The sequence below is a fragment of the Poeciliopsis prolifica genome, unplaced genomic scaffold (assembly GCF_027474105.1).
Source record: "Poeciliopsis prolifica strain line A6 unplaced genomic scaffold, Auburn_PproV2 SCAFFOLD017, whole genome shotgun sequence".
NCBI lineage: Eukaryota > Metazoa > Chordata > Actinopteri > Cyprinodontiformes > Poeciliidae > Poeciliopsis > Poeciliopsis prolifica.
In genome coordinates this window covers 6341896-6364597 of record NW_026562392.1, presented here as the reverse complement: position 1 = coordinate 6364597, position 22702 = coordinate 6341896, and the positions used below count along the sequence as shown (strand labels likewise).

The 22702-nt window shown below is 42.1% G+C and overlaps 1 protein-coding gene across 1 annotated transcript; it reads right to left on the bottom strand.

Moving 5' to 3' along the window:
- Positions 1-963: 963 nt before the first annotated feature.
- Positions 964-16064, bottom strand: LOC129367402 (basic helix-loop-helix transcription factor scleraxis-like). Its single transcript, XM_055041786.1, has 3 exons — positions 15138-16064; positions 14841-15057; positions 964-1715 (listed from the first exon to the last, which is right to left on the bottom strand). The coding sequence occupies exons 1-3, from the start codon at positions 15527-15529 to the stop codon at positions 1677-1679; spliced, it is 648 nt and encodes a 215-aa protein (XP_054897761.1). The 5' UTR covers positions 15530-16064; the 3' UTR covers positions 964-1676.
- Positions 16065-22702: the final 6638 nt, after the last annotated feature.

The window sequence follows — 22702 nt, the reverse complement described above, 5'->3', positions numbered from 1 at the left end:
CAGTCAACCCCGACCCGGCCGCTTTTAAAACCCATTTAGACGTCAGCGGACCTCGACATGTGGGCGTTTCTTCACCTTTCGACTTTCTACCACAGGTAGATGAGAGGCACCACCATGCCCTCTACAGTCATCGGACCAAGGTTTGCTCGGATGCAAGACTTTGTCTTTCCCCGAGAACATCAAAACAGAACAACTAAGAAAATGCAAAGAGCGTCCCGTTTATTTCCACAAAGACGAATTCAAAAGAATGGAAAATAAATATATATATATATTTATATATATACTGTTTCTCGTGAAGGGAAGAGGCTGGAAAGGCTGGACAGACAAGGTTACGGGAAGGTAAGCACGGTCAGGATGCACACACTGGAAAGCCATCACCAACCAGATTCTGGCCAGTGGCACTCCAGGGAGACAAGAGGAAGAGCAGAGGAGGAGAAAAGAGAACAAGCATGTGGAAAGGTAAAGAAGAGGACAGCAAAGGGACAAAGGCAGATGTCCAAGTAGCCATACCTGCAGATGCAATTTTGCAGCCCACTTCGATCCTTCCTCCCACCCCTGCTCTGATGCTCGCCTGTTCCTCCGCTTCTTAATCTTTTTCTTTATTTCCTCTTTAGCGTTTCTTATTTATCTTTATTTCAACCTTTATTTTTTTTAAAAAGAAGCAAATATTGCTTTTTCAAGATCATTTTGGCAAAGAGCAGCAAAAAACAAACAAACAAAAAAAAACACCCAACAAAACAGACTTCATTGATTATGTTAAAAACAGATTGAGACGAAAGGGAAATCTAAACTGAAACGTTAACACAAAAGCAGATAATTGTTTCAGATAATTGTGCCTTAAGTTTGCTCTTGTAAAAGGCTTTCGTTGGTTCTTGTGTCTCCTGTAGCAGCGAAAGTGTCCCCCTGAAAAAAACCCCACAATTTGGTTTCAGAAAACATCTGCGTGCCATCATAAATTCAAAATGGAAACTTTATAAGCTTTATTGGTTGGAACTGGCAATTACTGGGACAAGATTTGAAAATACAGTATGCTCAGAAAAGTATGATTTACGCCCAGATTTACAAACATTTTATTGGTCAGCTCGAGTTATTTTCCACTTTCAGGGATGAATATTCGAAATAACCATTACCACCATAGTTCCAGCATGTTCTCTGCGATGCTACAAACTGAGTCATAAACCAAAGTCTGTACTTAAAAAACAATATCAAAAATGCCACAAGTCTGTTAAATAACACAGCTTCATTATATATTGTTATGTTACATAAATATACATTTTGTTTTTATATCAGTTTACATTTTAATAAGACAACTTTTAATGAATACAAATTTGTGAGTTTGGAGAGATCATGTGCCATATTTCTTTTTTTTTAGAAGTACTGTGTTTTTTTTTTTCTTCTTCTTTTTCTCTATAGTCTTGATATGCTGGTGAAAATCCATGGAAAGTCTTGTTCACGATTCCTCACTGTAAAACAAAGAGTTCGCATAAAGTAATAGAAAAAGGAAGCATTAAAAAATTCCTTGTAAAGGAAGTGGAAGTGCTACATAAATCCTTCAAAAGTCTTTAGAATGCATCACAAGTCTGGTTAGTCCTCAAGCTGCAGTGGTTGTAATAAAAATCACATGAAGCCCCGTCAGAGTCGTGAACATTTTGTCCGTGTGGTTTGTGCCCTCGGCGTTAGCTTCGGATGCTCGTCTTCCTGTCTCTGTCTTTGTTCTGCGGCAGAAAGAAAAACACGGCGTCAGATCGTCAGGAACGTTCAGCGTGGATTTAATGATGCAACGTTGCGAAGGCGACGCCAAGAAAACGCAGGGACTTTTCACATTTCTGGCGTTGATGCTGACCTCTCCGGGGGTCACGAACCTCCACTTCAGACAGCTCTACCGTCTGCTGTGGCAAGAGAGTCTGGCTTTCTGCAATCAGTGTGGTTTTGTAAGCGCTTCGCCTCTGGTTGCCGAGAAAGCAAATTAGCCCCAACTGGCTGCAGTAAACTCACTAACACATTCCACACAGTAGCAAGGCAACATTGGCTGCAGCAGCAGGGAGCAACACGTGTTTTGCTTAATTCGAACGCAGGCTGAACGATGACATCATGAGCTGATTTATAAGCGCAGCGTAAGACGATATATTCCTCATTTATCTGTGGTATCGGAACAGAGGAGCCCTGATTTCCTGGCTGGTGAGGAGCCTTTCTCTATCTGGCCAGGAAAATAACATCACTTTTTCCCTCCTCACCTAACCTCTCCCCGGCCATCCACCGCCGAGCCCAGCTCAAAGGGTTTTAATGAGGTTATTTTCTGAGTGATTTGCAGCGTGCTCAATCTTTGCCGTGTCTCAAAAATTAATGATATCTGATCTAATGCTGTTAATGCCTAATCCCTGGCTGTTGATAAATGTTTCCTAATCAAAATCTGTTCTCATTCAAATTGAATTTGGATGCGTTTGTTGTATTTTCTGCCAAAAAAACAGTTTGGAAGATTTTTTTTGGTGATTTTTTTATTACTCCTTGCTCCTTTTCCTTCCTCATATCATCTCAGCTAACTCCCAGCTTGGCCTCCTTCTCAACACCTGTAACACATTTCCTGTATTTTAGACGGAGCACAAGGTGTAGGTGTTTGGAAAGGTCCATGTGACTGACATCAGCAACGGCGGGTAGGTGTTTGGACGGGTATCAGGTGGTAATCGGAGGATGAAATCACAGGATCTGGACAGGAATCGGTCCTCCCACTGATTGGGGCGAGCGCCAGGAGACGCTGGAGCGATTATTGACGATCCGTCCTCCAGATGTACAGAGGTGAGTGTCGTTAGTAGATTGTGATTGTGCCGCTCGTAGTTGGCTGCAGAAGCAAGCGTGAGCAAACGCAAACATTTAGAGGTTGGCGCTTTGTGTGCAGGAATTTACGTTTTAAAAGAGCAGCTACTTCATGCGGCCTTTTCATGACATTAAATTCACAGGTTTTTTTTTGTTGTTTTTTTTTTTACACTTTTTTTAAGTTCACTTCCCAAAAGGCCCCGCTAAAAAACCCTAAAAAATGTAACTGTCACCCTGAGGCTTTCACAATATGCCGATGATCACTTTCTTTTCTGATACAATAGAATAATACAATCAAATTTTCTTAACTTAAAGACACAAGAAAGTCAATTGATAAAGATCCGCTGAACTTCAGTGCCTGAACTTCATCCTGCACTTGAGAGATCTTCAGGAAATACCTAAAGCTCAGATGCTGCACTTTCATCCTGCCTCATCTGGTCAAGTCCTCACACAGGCCTCGTTAAAGTCTAGCCCAGGAAACCGACTTTAGTCAAGACTTTTGGTCAAGACAAACCGGAGGATGTTGCACAAGAAGCAGAATTTAGTTTCAATGCACTTGGCTTCTTGAAATACAGATGGAAAAAATTACCGTTTCCTGCAGCTTGGCCGTAAAGGTCAAAGATCACTCTATCCGTCCATTTCTGTCATGTGTTAGCTTTGTTTGAATGTGATTTTTTTAAATATTTTTTTTTATGGGAGATCATTTTTACTACTAGTCTTTATTTAGGGTTTTTATTATCTCTGTTCTTTATTATTCTGAATAAACCTGCATGAATAAACCTTCTGCACCTGAAAAACTCTTACAGTTTGAGAGCATCAGATGTGCAATTTTACCCCTAGCAGTTTCAGCCCAGTGTTGAAGGCTTAATCTGAGTTTCATATATTAAATTAGATTAGTACTTATCCACTACCGCTGGATTTGGATGCATGGGGAATATTTAAGTTACATTCTGAAGTGCAATGACTGGACACATTGTGGCTAGAGATGGAGCGGTTCTTCAATTAGCTGATAAATCTGCAATTCTCACCGTTTCCTCATATGTGAACATTTGTGATCTCGTTTATCGCCTAACATACCATGAAAAATAAACATATGTTGATGTACGTGAAATTAATTAAGATTTTCATACTGTAATACTAAATAAAAGTGCTGAAGCAAACAATATGCTCTGCGGTTGTTCTAAAATAGCACTCTTTATATATAAAAATCTTTATATGTGCATGAGTTATATTAGTCTGGCTGCACCTACAACCCAATTTAACCTATACAACACATTTATTTTTCACCATGGCAACAGATCAGAAACTATCACTTAATTCAAAATATATTTCTTTAACAAATTAAATACATTAGTACACATGAAACCACAATAGTTCTTAAGACGGCAAAATATTTTATAATGACACAAGTATTCAGTACCGATTTATTTAAACACCAAATTACAGTGCTACCAAAAATACCAGTACATTTCAGAGCAGACGGCAAATATGCTACCATTAAAAATAAGTTAAAGAAAAGATGTTACAATTAAATAAGCTGAATTTAAAAAAACCTACATGAGTTGTATTTATTGGGTTCAGCCCTTCATGCACCTCTCAGTCGCTCGGCCCTCCACCGAATCGACAGAAACAAAGTGGGACGCTCCACCCCATAGAAATATAGAAACTAGGGCTAAGAAAGAGGGTTAAAGGGTAAAATGTGGTTCAGCTCTCAGACCTCATAGACTCCTTGAATTGTGGCGTAATCCAGCAATGTGCACTTCAAAACTAAGAGTAAGGCAGTGGGCGTCATGGGATTTTGGCCAAAAAAGTTAATTTTTTTTTTTTTTTTTTGTGAGAATGAATTTAACACAGCCTGGGAAACTGCGGCCAAACTGTAGCACTCCTGTTATCGTGCTCGCTTTCCCAACACAAACCATCAAACCAACAGCTGCGAGACACAAGTGCAGCCGCGCTCTCCGGTGTTTGCTGGAAAGCGCTTTGGAAAATTGCAGGCATTTATCAGTGGAAGGAAAAGTACTCTGGGTTGAAGAAAGAGGATACACCAAGAATTTCACTCAAAAACCTGGGTGTTGAAATTAGCCAATTTACCAAAATTACATGAAATTAGTACAGCGTCATTAGACGAACCGTCCCGCGTTTCGTCGTGAGCAATCGGTGACGGCTTGGAAGCGCAGCTGTAGCCGCCGAGGCTGGATCTGAACTGGCTCAGAGGAGGGGTCGCCTTCAGGCCGGCCTGGTAGTCAAAACAATCTGCTAAAGACTAATAGGTCACGGTCAGATGACGGTTCTGCTCTTTCTTCCCTCTTTCCACGCACACATACCAGGAGCTTCCCCAGAGGGCGATTTGTCCAGCCCTAATATGATTACCTGATGATGTTTGCTCAAGATACAATATGAAGATATCACCACCCCGAAACAATATTATTGTTCTATTAAGGTGAAAAGCAGCCTGATGTGAAGACACTAAGCGCTTTCATTAAAGTGTCTTATCAACTCACAAATTTAAACTTCTTTTTCTTTTTTTTTTTTTGCCAAACTCAACCCTGCTGATTCTTTACCTATAATTGTGGATTTTCCATACACTCTTCTTTCTTTTTTTTTCCTGTCTTAAGCTCAGACTGTCAAATAAAAACATCTAATTTAGTCCCTGGCTGCATGAGGACAGGACTGACTAGTTGGAAAAAATAATTCCACTTGGGCTCGGGCCTGCATTCATATAAGGACATTGGTATTTAACTATGAAATGAAAGCGACTTATATCCTTCTAGATTATTAAGTGAAAATATTTAAGACTGTGTCACTGTCTCCAGTGGCTTATATAAGCTGTAGTTACCCTCATAAATGACAAACAATTAAAAATTAATCACACATCAGACCTTTAAAGTGAGCTAACTAGCAGACCAAAATGTCCCAATTTGCCATTATGTGGCTTGGACGCAGACGCATACAGATTATCGGTATCAAGGTTTTAAAAAGTTACAGTTTCAAAACCGCTGGAACTTTCCTTTGTAGCGTTTAAAGTCCTGTCAGTGAAATACCAAAGAAAAAGTGGCGTTTTCTCTGGCTCTACAGAGGATAAAGTAATGCAGGGCTGCCCCTACCCCACATGTTGCTGCTCACCGCAATAGCTTACTTGTTATTGACTTTTAAGTTGTCCATGAAGTAAAACAAACACCAAACTTTAATAAAAAACAAAGCTATAAAAATGAAACAAAAGCCAGCAGTTTGGAAAAGGGACATTTTTCCAAGCCTAGACAAAGGAAAGTTGAAATAAAGATATTTGAAAGAAAAACAATCAGAAGAAAGCTTATTTGTAGCCACCAACATATTTATGGTTATTTTATTCTACTAATGCAACACACAAAAAAAAAAACAGCAAACATCATCACACTATTATAGTATGCAAAAATGAATAATCCGTAGGACAGTTTGCATTGCACGCCTGTTTGCTAAAATGCCAACCAACATGAGCTTCTAGTTTGCTAACAGACCTGCAGCCTTTTGGGTTAAACGCCTTTTTGCAGTGGATGCCCACAACTGGGCCAGATCACAGCGCGCAAGACGCTTAAGGTCAAGGAGTGCTGGACGCACAGCTGGAAAAGAGGAAAATGTGGACCCATCACAAGTGATGTCACTGCACTTTTCAACAATAATATCACCATTGCATCATTTTCTGATATCATGCGGCTCTATTTTTCACTGTTTTTTGGCCTCCTATGATGCTATTCCTCCGTTACAGTTAGAGCACATGAAAAATTAGTTGCTGATTTGGTTTGGCTACGTCGAGCAACTCGCAGGACCACCATATCTGCGAGAGTTGACAGCACAACGTTTTCTCTGCTTTGTAGGCCTGTATTATACAGCAAAAGACGCCTGCATTAAGGACCGACAGCCTCCACTCCAACACCACACAATGCGACGTCGTGACAACTCAGGTGTTAAAGCTATAGTTCCCAAGCATTTCTCTACCTGGAGAAACACAACTGATTAACTAGCTAATTTCACTTTGCTATGTTTGTGATGCTGCAGGAAAGGCACAAACACAAAACAGGAATGATATTCTCCATATTGAACGGTTCATATACTCCTAATTTTACATGCCTGCTGTGAGCACTTGAAAACCACACTTAAATTAATCACCCAAAAGTAAATAAAGCTTCAAAAATGACATTAATATAGGAGCAATATTTAATATGTTGCATTGTTTGGCGACAGTAGGGACAACTGTATCTTATCCTGTGACCTGACAGGTCAGAGGTCGTCATGAGAATCCAATGCCAGCCTCTGTTTTTCTTGGATCACAACATATTCGTATTACCTTCCTCTGTCTTCTTGATACATATCCCCTGACAAAACAACTGATTGGGTTTAGATTGCCCCGTTTTCATGTGTATTTTATCGCCAACCCGTTTTAATGCTGTAATGAGTAGAACAAGCTTGATTTTATTTCCACTTTGTTCTGCCCCATTATGCCGATAGCGTCACTTCATCATCGGCGCTAACATGTCCGCCCTCCAATAGCAGATTCGTCATTAGCTTCAGCAGGTATTGTTTTAAGGAGCGGCCTCATTAAAAGCGCCGACTCCAGCCTTCCTGTTCGCCATGTTGAACTTCTCTCTGCCAGGCTCGGAGCTCCGTGTTTGTGTTTTAATTTGCCCTGCGAGCGGCTCCGTCCCCGGAGGCCAAATGACAACAGAATGATAGTTTTGCTAATAGATTTTGTTATCGGACCCGACTTCTTCTGTTGGTGTTGAATTAGGGGGGTTAATTGCTTCCATGTGTGTAGACGGCTCTGCGTTTGACTGCATGACACGCTGGACGTGGGGGAGAATATGTTTGAAGAAAAAAAAAACAACCCCAAAAAACAGTCAGCCGCAGAATATGAGCCCAGCCTGATGCACCTCATTAGCATTAGCACGTAGGCGACGCTGCCGCTGATGAGGCACAAATCATTAACTCCCAGTCAACTCCGGCTTTTCATCTGTGACACTGAAAACGTCAGCTTCAAGCACGAGAGTGACGCCATGCTTTTTTCCAGCTAAAACAGTCTTTAATATTCCAAATAGCTGTGAGAACCGCAGCCATTAGCATTAGCGTGCGTCTGAACGCGTCCCAGCCAACGCACTATAGAGCCTTCTTTAGGCGCGCGCTTGATTGGGCCTCCATAAAGACGCATGCGCGCGGTTTGAAAGCAAACGTCCAAACCGGAGGATAAATGGCGGGGTTGATTATCCCCGCTGACTCGTTGGCCACCTTTCCTCCTCGCCTCCGTCTCCGCTTCCAAAAAAACTTCCTGCCCGCCATTAGTTTCAGAAAGCGTTGAAAGCGCAGCGGCGATCCAGAGCTCCTGAGCTATCATCCACGGTTTGTTTATGCGGTCTAGATAGACGCGAAGAGCTGCCATCTGGCTGACATGACAAGGGAAACAGAAATAAAACGCTTTTATTTAAAAAAAAAAACTCTCAAGAAAGGTTGCGCACCCACGCGTGTGTGTGCGCGCGCGTGTGTGTGTGTCATTTGTGGAGGTGTGAGTGTAAGCAGAGAGGGCGTTCCACAGAGCGCGGTTTCCAGGCTCCTTTACCATCACCATCAAAGCTCAGCCTCAATGTGTTTCTAATAGCAGCCGCTGAATTAAACACTGGCTGCACTGCCTCAGCAGAGGATAAATCATTTACAGAACAATTAGCTCATTTGTTGCTCTGCTCCGTTCTGCCAATGACTTCCAGACACAGAGAGCCAGCCGAGGGGGAGGGAGGACGCGTCTGTGTGTTTGTGAGGTGACTGTGTGGGCAAAAAAAAAAAAAAATGCAAGAGTCACCCGATTCAACTGAGTCATCCAATAAATGACACGACCCCGCTTTGATACGCGACTCTTTGCTTTCATCCTGAAGCGCAGCAAAACAGACAAATGGAAATCAGCTGCTTCGCCGCAGAGATTTGGCCTCTTCTTCTTCTTCGTGCGCCCGCAGATAACTGTGCGCAAAAGCGCATCAGATCAGCCGCTCCGAGCGGGAGCGCAGCACACGCGTCGTGTTTCATCTGCCGTGCCACTGACTTTGAACCTCTCTTTTTAATTTTGAGAAATTCACTCAAATCATAAATAAATATGGGCTGCGCCCTAAAATGCCAATAAAATTGGCCATTTCAAAGGGAACAATGGTCTATTTACAGCAACCACACCATAAGTACCGAGATAATTGGATTTTTTCCAGCGTTTTATGTTGTTTCCAAACATCTGACAGCTCTTTTTATGCCATAAAATGGAGCTGTAAAACCCCCGATATTGGGCAAATTGTCTCGACTTGTAATACAGGGATTAAAAGGAAAGAAGCTCTCCATTGCAGTCATTGGCAGACAAATTACCACTTTTATTTTCTTTTGCCATTAATTTGAGCTGACCCTCTTCCTAGTTCGAGCCAATAGAAATAGGCCACACTTGTGGAAAAAGCTGTAAAAATATACAGAGTTCTCTGCCCTTAAAACAGAAGTAGACAAATTAGCATGGTTAAAGTTGTTATGTACGGAAAGACCATCTTAACTACTAGCCATCACCCCGGGCTCACCTCGACCAGAAGCGAATGGAGCCTCCAGAACCTGCTCTGCTGCAGCACGGCTGCGCCGACCAGGATTTCTACATGTTTATGCAGCCTCCACGCTCCCGACACATCAATCTGATGAGATCTGAAGGGAGCAAACCTGATTCATGGGGGCCCCACGCGCCATCCGTGGAATCCAAAGGGTCTGCTAAACCTGACACTGTGAAGATCTATAAAGATCTTTTACTGCAGTACTATAATCGCACACTGAAAAATCTGCTGCAGCTTTATTGCTTGTGAGTTTTGAAAAAAAAAAAGGAAAATGTTCTGACCTCCCTTCTCGTGCTCATCATTTCGAGATGAAGTGTCCTGCTTTGTTTGTCCCTGCTCCTCTAAACTTCGATAACTACACTGATGGGTCAGCAGCTCATTTTCTTGTATTTATTTTCTGGCTAATGAAAACAAGCCAGAAAATGATGCAGAATCGCACATATGTTGTGAGATTTTTTTGTCCAACACATAAAGAAAATCTTTTCTAGGACCTCTGACGACCTCTCTGGTTATTGACAGTCAATCCTTGGTTATTAAGAATCTACAGCTGTGTGTTATATGTTGAGACGTCCTTCACGTGATGTGTGCATCAGTCGCGATTCAAGAGGCGGGCCCGGTTCTGCTCATTCACCTCACAACCATCAGAGGCAGGAAAACAGAAACTTTCTCATTATTGGCTCATCATTCCAGTTTTTTGACTGTTTTATTGTCTGGACAGCTTAAAATACTTCCAATATTCCAACATTCAGAATGAGCAATTGTATAATTATTTAAACTTCTTTCATTAAGAAATTAGAAGTGTTGATATTTTACACTTTGGAACAACAATGGTATTTTTACCTTCTAATGATGTTTCCCACATACTGTTAATGGAAATTAACCTTGTTCTACCATAACTCTTACTTGAGTGCAATTTTTCTACCCACCTCTGACAAAATTGTATTGCAGTGATGATGTTGACAAACGATACACAACTGAGTCGTATTTAGCAAAACCGCACATGAACTGGAGCAATTTCTACAGTAATAAAAAAAAAAAAAAAAAGACCTAATGTGTTTCCAGTCTTAACGAGTTACCAAATTGTTTCTAGAGTCCGAGTCACATTCGCCAATCTGCGCTCAAAAAGCTTCACAAAGACTGGAGCCCAGCTTTAAGGTTTAAGTAGCAAAAAAAGAAACCAAATGTACAACCTTTCCAGTTGGCAGACTGTACATCACATTGACTTGCATCCATCAAAGTGTGAACAACTGTGTTCCATATAAATGACAATGAAATTGTTTTTGTTTTCCGAGTGCAGCAACACAGATGGATTAAAATTCAGTCAATTTCCTTTCTCCCTGTGATATTGATAGAAAAGCTACTGATCATTCATTTGATTTCTTCAACCCTTGGATGGAGTCCAGCAGATGAATAAATCACATTAGTATTCACCTCACTGCATGCCTGAATATGTAACATGTGACGCCGTGTGCGCAGCAGTCATTAGTAGCAAGGCTGTTTGTTTTGAAACACTTACACCGTCATCACCCATAATAAGAGGAAATGACTGTACACTTTTCCCACTTTCACCCTCTGCTGCGTTGGAAATGGGAGTAACTGGAGCGGCAGGTTTAAGCAGACCTGACAGCGGTGATGAACCTCAATAACTATGAAAACATACGAAGAAAGAGCTCTGAACAGAAACTCCCCTTTTTACCTCTTCTGGCTCGCTGTCTGTAATCACCAGCACCAACTCTGCCCTCCAACACACCCCAACACACCCCAACACACAAACTCACTCCAGAAATTTGGCAAAGAATCACCCTAAATTATTGCTAATCACAGTTAATCGTTTACATTCCAGGGCTAGGTGGACTACTCGTTTTTTATTATTGTTAAGGTAATAAAATAAATTTGACTTTGAAAGTGTTAACAATATACATAGATATGAACTCTTATGTAAGCCGAAGAGAAACTCGGTCAAACATTTGCAATCCATCATAAGGCTTGTCATGAAGTCTCGTTCTGGGTGTATAAATGCAGATTGCTTGTAGTGATTTTAAAAGCAGCGGCGATTCAGCATATAAGCGATTGAAACTTAAACCTAATCTGCATTATTCCAGCTTGCAGTGAACAATGACACATTCTCTCTGCAGTAAACATAAGTGATGTACTTTATTATGACTCCGTCCCACAGGAACCCTCCCTTTGTTCCACTAAGCCTATCATAACGCTAAAGTTTATGCAAAAATACAGACAGACACGAGACAAACACGACCACGTGCTCCTCTGAACAATTACTAATCTGGTATTAAATTGTGTGATAATACACTTGGTTAATATTCATTTTAAGAGTGTATTAAGTTATGGAAGAAATCCAAAACACATTCAGTGCGATTCCACAGGTGTTATAAAAAGTAAAAATAAAGGAATTTAAGACTAATTTGTGTATTTTGCATTGGAAGATGAGCCTCTTCAATTGAGTTTGACAGATGATTATTCTGCAATTGCACAGGTAGATAAGGTATTTTCTGTAAGTAAATACACTGCAATTATAGTGAGGATCGGCTCCGGTACTTCTAGTGGATGAACGACACAATAAGTTTATAGAAAATAAGGGAGTAAATCCTCCAAGAGGGAGAGTGGACCCTGATCTTGAGCTGATTTTAGACACTTCAAACCACTCAAACTGAAAACATTCATATCCATGAGATACCACACTTATACGAAGATTATTTACAAAGTTGTTTTCTCAGCCGTGTCACTTTGCTGCTTCTCCTCGCCGGGCCTGTGTCTCTTCACCTCATCGAATCATCAGTCCTCTCAAAGTTCAGCAGTAAACTGTGTTTTGAAGTTATTATTTGTTCAAATGCTACATTACTGTAGATTGCAGACTGATAAACTGATCCGTCGAGTTGATGCAGCCAGTAGACACAGAAAAACAGAAATTTAGAGTACTAACATGGATGTATTTTGAATGAGAGGAAGTGCTGTCAGGGTAATATTTGCACATATAGATATAAACTGTTTGACTTGTTTTCCAAATGCTGCAAAGCTGGTTAAAACGGGCCTGAAAACAGGGACTCTGTTTGCTGCATTCGTCCGTCTCATCGACTGTAAGTTTTTGGATTTTGCAACAAGCTGCTGTGTTTACAATGGGACATACAGTCATTATGTTCCTGTGTTTTTCCAGAACAAGTAGCTGCTTAGGAATTAGCTAATGGGGCCTGTTAGCTGATCAGACAGAAGGTTTCAGACAGCTCCAGTCTATATAACCTCTCTACTAACATAGAGGACGTTTGATTGAGTAAACAGCGTCAAATTAATGTATGGGAGAGAAGGGTCGATATTTAATAATGCTTCCACTGTTTTGAGGCTTTCTAACATACTTTTTTTTTTTTTAGAAATCTCATTTGAATAATATAATAGGTCAGGAACAATTACAGCAGCCTGGCTCACCCCAAACTAGTCTCCTATAAACAAAGTAGGGCTTAACTTGTCATTGATATCTGGGATCATCTAAACTGTAGATCTGAACCGATGGAGGTGAAGCAACATGTTTTCATACAAACCAGTGAGTCACAACACACTATATCTAGTATGCTGCTGTTTTAGCCAATTGAGAAATGTAGTTTTGAAATAGTGGGGTATAAATTCTGTGTTGGGGACAATATTCCCGAAGCATCTTCCCGCTGTGATGGGATGGGTCGAGGGGTCTCGCTCAACACCCCTTACCCAGGGGTCTCTGCCTTTTTTTAATCTGGCACTGCTTCCAGAAACCTTATTTCGAAACACCCAAATGGCCTTAAGGTTACTGTAATATCATCACCAGTCTATATAAAATATATTTACTACAAATTGTGTTTTCATAAAAACTTTGTCTCTAACTAATCTCATATTGCCCTTCTTTTTTTTTCCTTCAAAACTTTGATAAAATAACCAAGAAATAAAAAAAAAATAGGTGATGACGTTTGTGCTCACTTCGTCATTTGAATGCATTTCACTCACAAAATATCCGGTTGTAAAGGGAACCAGTGTAAATGCGACTGACACCCGGTAATGAGCGACTTTATCAAAGCCTCCGCGTTGAGAGCTCCGACATCAGAAAGTTTCTAAACTGTTTTCCGCTCAGCATGCATTTACAGGTCGGTCATGCATCTGCAGCAACGGGTTGGCGGCCGCAGATAGCATTACGCATTTCTGACTGACAGCCTCGACCCGTACAGGCCTGATCGATACGCAAAGAAGTCGTTAAGGAGCTCAAACGAAAGGAGACGTGGGTGAGAATAAAAGAGGACGTGGGGGCCGAAACGACGGGACAGACGGAAAACGATTGGTGATGAAACCAACACTGGTTTCAGGCCAGTTGTCTCCCAGCTGAGAGCGTCTGGGTGTAGACACTCGGGACGTCTAGGCTTTCAGGCGCACAAGTTCAGAGGGTGAGGCAGAAGGGGCGGGGAGGATTTGTGCCGCTGAGACTCTGGTTATCCCTCAGCTAAAGGGTCTCTGGGTTTAGACATTGAGGAGGGTATTAGCTTTCACACACTGCTGGGGTAACTGGGGAGTCTGCCAGATGTCAGCTCCTTACCAATAAATCCTGCTAAATGGGCAGCCGGCTCGGTTATAGAGGAAGGCCTGAGTGGACGTCAACTCTCTATCATTCTCCGCTCTGTTTGTCAAAACCCAAACCGAGCTCGTAAATATTTGATTTCACTCAGCTGATGGCAATCCCTCACTCCCTGTAATTCCTCATCAGGCCGATGGTTTCTTATGGGAGAGTGTTCTTGATTATGACAATTTCCTGTGCTGGATCAGACAAACCAAAACTCACTCTTTTTAAAGTTCACCCCTGCTTTGTCTTTTAAAGAATGGCAGTTTTTCTTTCTTATTATTTTAGATTTTAAATCTGTATTCAATTTTGCAGCAGTTTGGATTAATACCTCGTCAAATCCTGGCTGAAGAATTTACACGCTATTGGACATATTTCACGCACTCCCAGTAATAAATCTCACTGTATAAACACGTATAAACTTTAAATTCAGATTTTTCGTGCTCATATTGACTGGAGTTCTGAGAGAAAAAAACCCTGACTCTGGTCCCCTGAGCTCTCGCTGAGCTCCTGTGACAGAGAAACACTCATTTATATGGAGTGCAGAAGATTTTTTTTTTAGGAACCACCTTGAACCTTCAAGCCAGCTGCTCCAGTAAAACCCAACCCCCAGCAGGACAATATTGCATGGTCGTTCACCCCAGAAAGTGGACTCTAAAAGAGGTTGCGCTTTTAAAGCCCCTTAGGGCCGGCGAGGTTTATGGGCACAGTTGCTGATCTCGGGTCAGGTATTTAACACAAAACTGACCCGGCCCAACAGCCCGTCTCTACGACCACCCTGTCGCTGTAAATGCGTCTTGATTTGACCTCGTACAGCTGATATCTCTCTGACTTATTGTTTTTCTGCTCACCATTTTCCGCTGGTTGCTGAGGCAGAAGGTACAGATGTGCTTGGGCTGAGCCGATTGGTCGGATCCTCGGGTGGGGGAGGAGCTGACGTGGAAGAATGGAGGCGAGGGGGCGTGGCACGGCTGTCCGTCGTGAAGCCCTTCGCCCAGGAGCAAAACGTTCCCCAGATGGCTTATGTAGCTGCTGGCCAGACGTAGCGTCTCAATCTTTGACAGCTTCCTGCAGTCGGATGAGACGTGAGTTGCAAAATTAATATGAAAACTGCAGTAGGACAGTCAGTAAAAAATGTCACTCCTTACCTGTCGGCTGGCTCAGTGGGGATCAGCGTACGGAGCGCCGTGAATGCCGTGTTGACAGAATTGGTGCGATCTCTTTCCCGTGCATTGGCCGCCGTCCTCTGGCGGACTTCGCCAGGAGGAGACGAGCCCGGGGGTCCAAGCCTGCCCGTCAAGTTTGTGACGCTCACCCCGGCGCCCCCACACATCTTTCTCTTCCTGTTCACCTTGATGTGGAAGGCGGACTGGGACGACGAGGACAGGCGAAAGGACGCAGAGTTGGAGGAGCTGCTGGTGCGGTCCTCGGAGCCTGAGCCCTCGCTGCAGTTCTCGTCGTCGTCTTCGGAGAGGAGGCCGATGTCTCCGTACAAGAAGCGGCCTGCTGGAGGTGGAGTGCGCAGCATGGCAAAAGTCATCTTTGATGGCTGTTTGATCAGTCCCGTTCAGGAGCTCTTCCAAGCAGGCTTTGCTCTCTTGTTGGATCGGGTAGCAAAAACGCGTCGATGCTCCCAAAGCACGTCGACTGGTGGCGTTCGGCAAAGCAAACTCGACTTATAACCTCCTTTACTCAAAGCAAAACATCAGCAGGTTGAGCTTAAGGTCAACGACAGAAAACGTCGGGTCTTCTGATCTGTACCCACAGGTGCATTCAGACTCCAGCTCTGTCTTGCTCTCTTCTGATCTACTAAAAGAAAAACATCCAAAAAAAACTCCACATTTCCAAAATCTGCTTAATCTTCAGTTACTCTGTGAGAGCTCAAAATGGCATCTCCAGATTAAAACTCTCTGTCTTTCTTTGTGTCTTTCCTTCCTACTTTCTCACTTGTTTCTACCTGCTTATCTTCCAAAAGTCCAACTAGAGTCAACTGGTCTGTGCCGGCAGATTCATTCTCTTTTGCTTCCAGCTGGTCTCCCCCCCTGGTCCTTCTTCCTCTTTGCCTGTTTGCTCCACGTGTGCGTGCGGTCTGAGTGTTTCAGCCTGCCTCTGGTCTTATAGTCCGAGGGAGGGCCAAGAGGACTGTCGCGCTCCTCCTCCTCTGAGCACTCAGAGTCCCCCGGCTGCCGTCTGAAAGCAGACCACAGAGACCGGAGGCAAGAGGCGAGCCATCAGCAGTAGTTTGTTTTGGCTGCATGCTGATGCTTTCCAGGGGAAATCCACCCAAAAACAGTGCTTGCATCATCCTCAGGGGCCCACAGCAGCTCTCCAGCCAGTCAACATCAGTAAGGTTTACAGATAGGAAGAAGTGATAAAGCACCGTCAGCTGGCAGCTAGAGGGGGCAATGAGATCATCTAACTCGATCTGTTTTCTCCAACGTTCCCAAAATCTTTTCAAGAAATCTTGTGTACCGTTTTAGTTTGTGTTCAAAAATTATAGTTTCCCTCTACGTTTCAACTCTTAAAACAACAGAAGAGGCTTCCAGGAATGGGCCTAAAATGTCGTGTTTTGCTCTGGCACTTTGTTGACAGTGATAAACTTTCGACTGCGAGAAGTCAAGTGGAACCTTGCTTTTCTAATTGGTGTTTTTCATTCACAATGCCGTCCCACTTGTATTTGTCCTTTCGTCTGGAAATCTGGACGCAGTGCAGCCACAGAGCTGGAAGATGGCCGGCCAGACTGAGCTTATAAATAAAAGCCACTAATGGTTTTACTGAGCCATGGCTGAAATCTTTTCAACTTCACAGTTTTTGACACTAGAGGGCCCGAAGTTTCTAATCCTAAACCCAGTTAATGCCTTGCAAAAGGATTCATGTGGGAAAATTGAACTTACAGCAACATGCTGTAAGTTCAATTTTATTGAGATCCACCTACACAGAGTAGAACATAATCGTGGAAGATACATGATAAAGTTTTTAAATTGATTGATTTTTTTCAGTATTAACCCTGAGTACTGTAGTTTAATCTGATTGTATATATAAAAATTTTTCTGTGAAGGCCTCAGAGTTTTGTGAGGGATTATAGAAAAAAAAAAACAACAAATAAAGGTTTGGAGAAGTTCAAAGCAAGGTTACTACAATGTCCTTATCTTAAAATTTACAAGCCACACCAGGAAAAGTAACATTTCTCATTTCCCTGAACACAACATTCTACTGGTGAAGCATCATTATGCTGTGGAAATGTGTTTTTGACAGCAGAGATGGGGAAGCTGGTCAGCATTGAGGAGGAAATGAATGGAGCAAAATGCAGGTAAATCGGAGAAAGAACACCTTTGGCTTCTGACATGGTATAAGTTGATTTCATTTTATGTCTTGTAACTCATTCTAGTTACATTTGCTTGGATTTTGAACTTTTAATCATGTAATTTCTCTTAAACTCATGTTTTGCTCATTTATCTTAATTCTCCTTTTGGTTCAGTACTTTAGTCAGAGTTTTGTAAATCCTCTTTAAATAAAATTGACTTGGTATATTCAAAAGACTCTAAACATGCAAATATAACACACTGATTCAGAACAAAACATATTCGTGTGTCACATTGTGAGAATCTCTGGTCAAAATGGAAATGCGTCCATCCATTCTGATTGAGATTCGTCAAAGAATCTCAATCAGATTGAAGAAATTTCACTCTTTGGACATGTAAAGCTAGTAGAGCCCAGATTAAACTCCCCTAAACAGGCGAAATGAAGGAGTGATGCACCAGGGCTAAATACATATGCAATGTCACACTTTTTAGATTTTCATTTGTTGAAAATTTCTTCCATCACACAGAGTAAGTGCTACTTCATTAATTTGTCTGGAAAGGTGAATGAGAGCGCATCTCAGGAGAAGCATATAGAAACATATAAAAGACAAGAGAGGAAATCTTGGGATTTTATTGATTAAGATCTCGACATACTTGGCTGACTGCCAATCCAAAACCAAGTTATGGAGTCCACAATCCTCAGTGGTGCCTTTGCGAAAACTCTAAACCAAGCAGCTATTGCCGGTATGCATCTTCTGTGTAGCTTGGCAGCACTAAGGTGCTGCTGAAAACTGATGGCATAATGAATAATACGCGAGTTACACAATGTTACAGTCAGCATTCATCACTCTCAATTTCTCTGTCGATTTTTCCTCTTGCGTCCACACTTCCTCCGCCCCTCCCCGCCTGTTTCTTTGTGTCTCAGGCGTACTGTTTATGCTGTGGTATTTAGTGAAGGAACAGAAGCCAATGTTGGTTGCAGCGGTTGATTTCAGCACATACACAAAGCGCTTGAAACACTGAGAACGGAAACAGTATGTGGAAGTCAAAATGAACCAAAAAAGAAAACTGAATGTAACAAATTTGCTTAGTTCTTGAAGAAAAAGAAAATATTATATTTGGAACCATCCATCAATCTTTTGTCACACCAGACACATATTTGCCTCTTCCAGAGCTCTCATTTGGTCGCTTGATGCGTATTTCACCATTTACCTGCAACAAACGAAGCAGTCAGGAATTCTTCTGATGCAGTTACATTACATTGGAAAGCAATCAATAATCAAAACAAGCTGACTGAAAGGTATTGGAACCCTGCACTCCAATTTAATGGCCCACGGCTATTAATTGTGGAAAACAAAACTGCAACTAATCCAGTAAACAGTTGACTTTGGGTTCAGGATGCATGTTGGATTTGCTTCCAAATAATCTTTCCTCTTGGTATGTTTGACATAAATTGATAGAGGCAGTAAAAGCAGATGTAATGTGATGCAGGATACGCCACAGAATGGACTGCGTCGATGAGGTTCTTGAAAATACGGCAAGTGAAATTTAATATGAAGGTTTTCAGCTCTGGCTCGTAGACAGCATGCTGTAGCACAAGCATGTTAAACAGTTTATTTGGATACTCCTAAAATATTTAGAGGGAAAATATCAAACCATCCAGTAGCCATCGCCCACTCACCATGATTCAACTTCCCCAACAGTCGTGTTATCTACGGACAATCTGGAGAAAACTCAGTATATATAGTTTTGAAATATTTTTCCAGTTCAGCTACATCCACTGTGGTCCATCATTACATGCAATAGCATGATCTTCCTCATATTTGCATCCCTCTAGAGAGTATGGCTGGTCTGACACAGCATCCATTTCATTCTGAATTACTGCCTCCAGGCTAAAACACGTTGGACTCGAAATAATGTCGACTGTTAGTTTTTTTTTTTTAGAATAGCACATCTGTATTTGGGCGAGGAAAGCTGTATGAGAAGGAAGGAGCTATATCACTGAGAAATAATGGTGCAATTTACATAAAAATGTTGACTTAAGTTCACAACACAGTCACAATGAACGGATTGGCTGTCAATCAAACAGCACTGACAGATTCTAGGGATAAGATGAAAAATACTAAAAATGGTTGCAGTGTTTTTATTGCACATTTTGAAATTATATTTTGAAATGGAGATGTATGATTTAGAGCTTTTGGAAAAGCTGGAGATATAAAAATAACCTAAAGGGAATAATGCTCAACACAGTCATGTTTGATGAGTCAATGGGTCTGAGAATGGCACTTTAGATTTTTCCAAATCGTGTCTTTACCTCAAGTCTTCGTAGGATGCATTTACACCAGCCCTGTTTAGTTTGCTTTGATCAAAGGCTCGAATCGACGGTTCGGTTCATTTGGGGAAGTGGGAATGTGCAATTCAACTCTGATGCTCAACAAAAAAGCGAACTCTGCTCTGCCTAAAAACCTAGGGCTTGGTTTGTTTGAAGTGAAGTCTCTTGTGGTTTAAGTGCTTATATGAATGCCAAAGGGACCAGAGACCGCTCCAAAGACAGGAGGCAGACTATTGCGCAGGGAATATTGGCTAATTACAACCAAAACAGATGAGCGAGACTCGCGCTAGTGGAGCAATGGCTCATGGCCTTTTACCAAAGACAAAAGAAAAATCCTACAACCGTTAAAATTTGTCATATTATGTTTTTGTTCATATTTTGTGAAAAAGGAAGATGCTGTAGGTGTCTTGTTAAGAGGTATTCGCGTTGTTTCCTTCAGTGGTTCTTGGTGCGGCGGGGCAACAGTTTCCTCAGAGGGCTTCTCTTATTTATTTAATTTCCTTTAGGGATCAATGAAGTATTTTTGTTTTGAATTGATTTGAAATAGTGCAGTCTGAACACAAACTACATCAGCTGAAAATGTTGCAATTTTGATCTCTAGCTGAACCAAGTTCAATGGACCATCAATGATTTGAGTTTATGTCACAAATAGTATCATGTATCACCATACATGATATTTTTAGATCATGTATGGTGATCTAAAAGTATCTCCATACATGATATAATGTTGAGTGCATTGTCTGCAGCTGAGATGTGTACCGTGAGCTTTCTTATTCCAAGAAAAAAAAAAATCTGCTGTAAGTAGAATTAAAGAGATCGCTTAGTACTTGAAGTAAGTGCATTGTAGAAAGAGTTATAGAAGTAAAGGGGCTTCTGAAAAAACCCCAACACTTTCATGTCATTGTGTTCATTCAAATTGGGCTTGGGAAAAACTGGATTCAGAAACATATCAGCTCCTTTCTTGCAGATGCAGCTTTGCGTCAAGAAGTCTAAAAACGTTGCTGTTCATGGGAATAAGATCAACTCTGTTCGGTCTACTCATCGAACTCTTTCTTCATTTGAGGCAGAGCTGTTCATTCTCACGCCGGTCGTCCCACACTTCTGGGGTATAATGACAATATACTGTATATAAATTGTAAAACCGAGTGGTTTTCTCCCCTTAAAAGACGCAGCAGCAGTAGTGGTGGCAGCAGCACAGTAGTAGAACACCATCTGATAGTCATTACCCCACCCGTCTCCTCCCCCAACCTTTCCCTTCCTCTTCTCCGTTTGCTTTATACTCTTTTCTCAACTCAGACATATTATTCATTAGTCTGATGAAAAACACCCACCAGCTTAGCTGGGTCCAATCTCTCTGAGAGACGTACACTCACACAAAAACACAACTGACACAAAGACAGATATACAACATACACCCACAGTCTCAACCCAGTTGAACCATTCTGGCATGGGTCAGGGGCCTGTCAAAACTCTGATGCAGGTCTGGAGCAGAACACTGGCGAATAGATAGATGGGTAGAGATACCCCAAGCAACCGAGTTATTTATTATAGTTGTCGGATGTTCTCATTTTACACGAAACGGGCCAGAAAGGGGGATTTGACCTTGTTTTGATGCAGACGTCTGGAGTGGTTCTTTTCTAAAAGTAATTGTTGCTCTTCCTCAGCAGGGAGCATGGCAGGACGACAGGAATAAGAACAGGAAGACAAGTCAAATAGAAAGGTTTCGACTAAAAAGACGAATGGGAGAGAGGTGGTGGCCGTCTGCCAGCGCTCCAGACTGCATGGTGTATTGCATCGGGAAACCGGTCGGAAGTGCTCGCCCCCCTACAACTTGCTCCCCACCCCATCCCCAATTTCAGCCTCATGCAGCCTCAGCGCCAGCCACACTCTACTGTGTTTCCCAAGAGAGCCAGACTCTACAGCTGGCCTTATTAAACCAAGAGAAGCAGAGAGACAGAAAAAAAAAAGAAGCAGAAGGAAAGAGAGGTCACACAACTGGAAGACATCAGTTGAAGCCGTGCTCGCTCTCTTAGGTTTTTCCATTCATATCCCGTTTTATGATGGAGTTTCTCACAAACACTCTTGCGGTGCAGCGAGTTCAGGCTCACAGTAAAAAGCTATTGTTTGATTCGACAACCCTCAGAATGCTGTAAAACAATGAGACGAATGCTGGGGAATTAAAAGTCTGTGTGACTTTTATCTCGTGTGTCTGAGTGCGTCTGAAGGCTGTCGTCATGCATGTGGCCCACGCCGCATGAGCGCGTCTCGTCCAGTTTGTGTGAATCTCGTCGCAGTTGTGAACACGGAGGAGCAATAAAAGAAACTCTGCGGGGTCGACGTCTGTTTCCAATCTGTTATCTGGAGCTCATTTAAAATTAGATTCATTTCTCCTGCGTTTCGTCCGAGCTGACTTTTCACCTTGAAATGTTTTTTTTTTTATTTTATTTTATTTCTGACATGCTCTTTGTTTTAGACAAACACAATTAGACAAATTCACACCTGTGCTCAGTGTCTCCTCAGACAACTTCTGGCTTAGGATGGACTCGACAGGAGCAACTGGAGGAGAAGCATATTGCTCAAGCCTCTCCCGCCTCCAGCTTGTATCGAGTGTCAGGAAGGCATTACACGCTCATTTTAGTGTTGAGGATTTAAATGAGCATCACGGTGATGGGCCTAAACTCTCCAAACTCCAATGATGCTGTCCAACCCCGTCCTTCCAGCACTTTTCTGGTTTTTCCGCCTCTTTATTGTGACACACACTGCCGAGGCTTTTCTCTTACATGTCCAATTTGTGCTTCAATTGACACTGAAAAACAGGCCACTGCTTCAGTTTTCCTGCAACCAAGCATCACCAAGTAAGGTGGAATTTACAGATTTACACCATTCTCTTGCACACTGCGTCGGCAAGGGGAAGACACAAGCGCCTCCTGCAGAATGAAAATTGAGAAGACAGCGTCTGGGTCTTCTGCTCTTCACGTGTATAAATCCCAAAAATTATGACCCTTTTCCAATAGCGTGTACTCAGCATGGCTCTATGCAGTTTTCCACTAGTAATGGCCACGTGCTTTCAGAGCCTGCT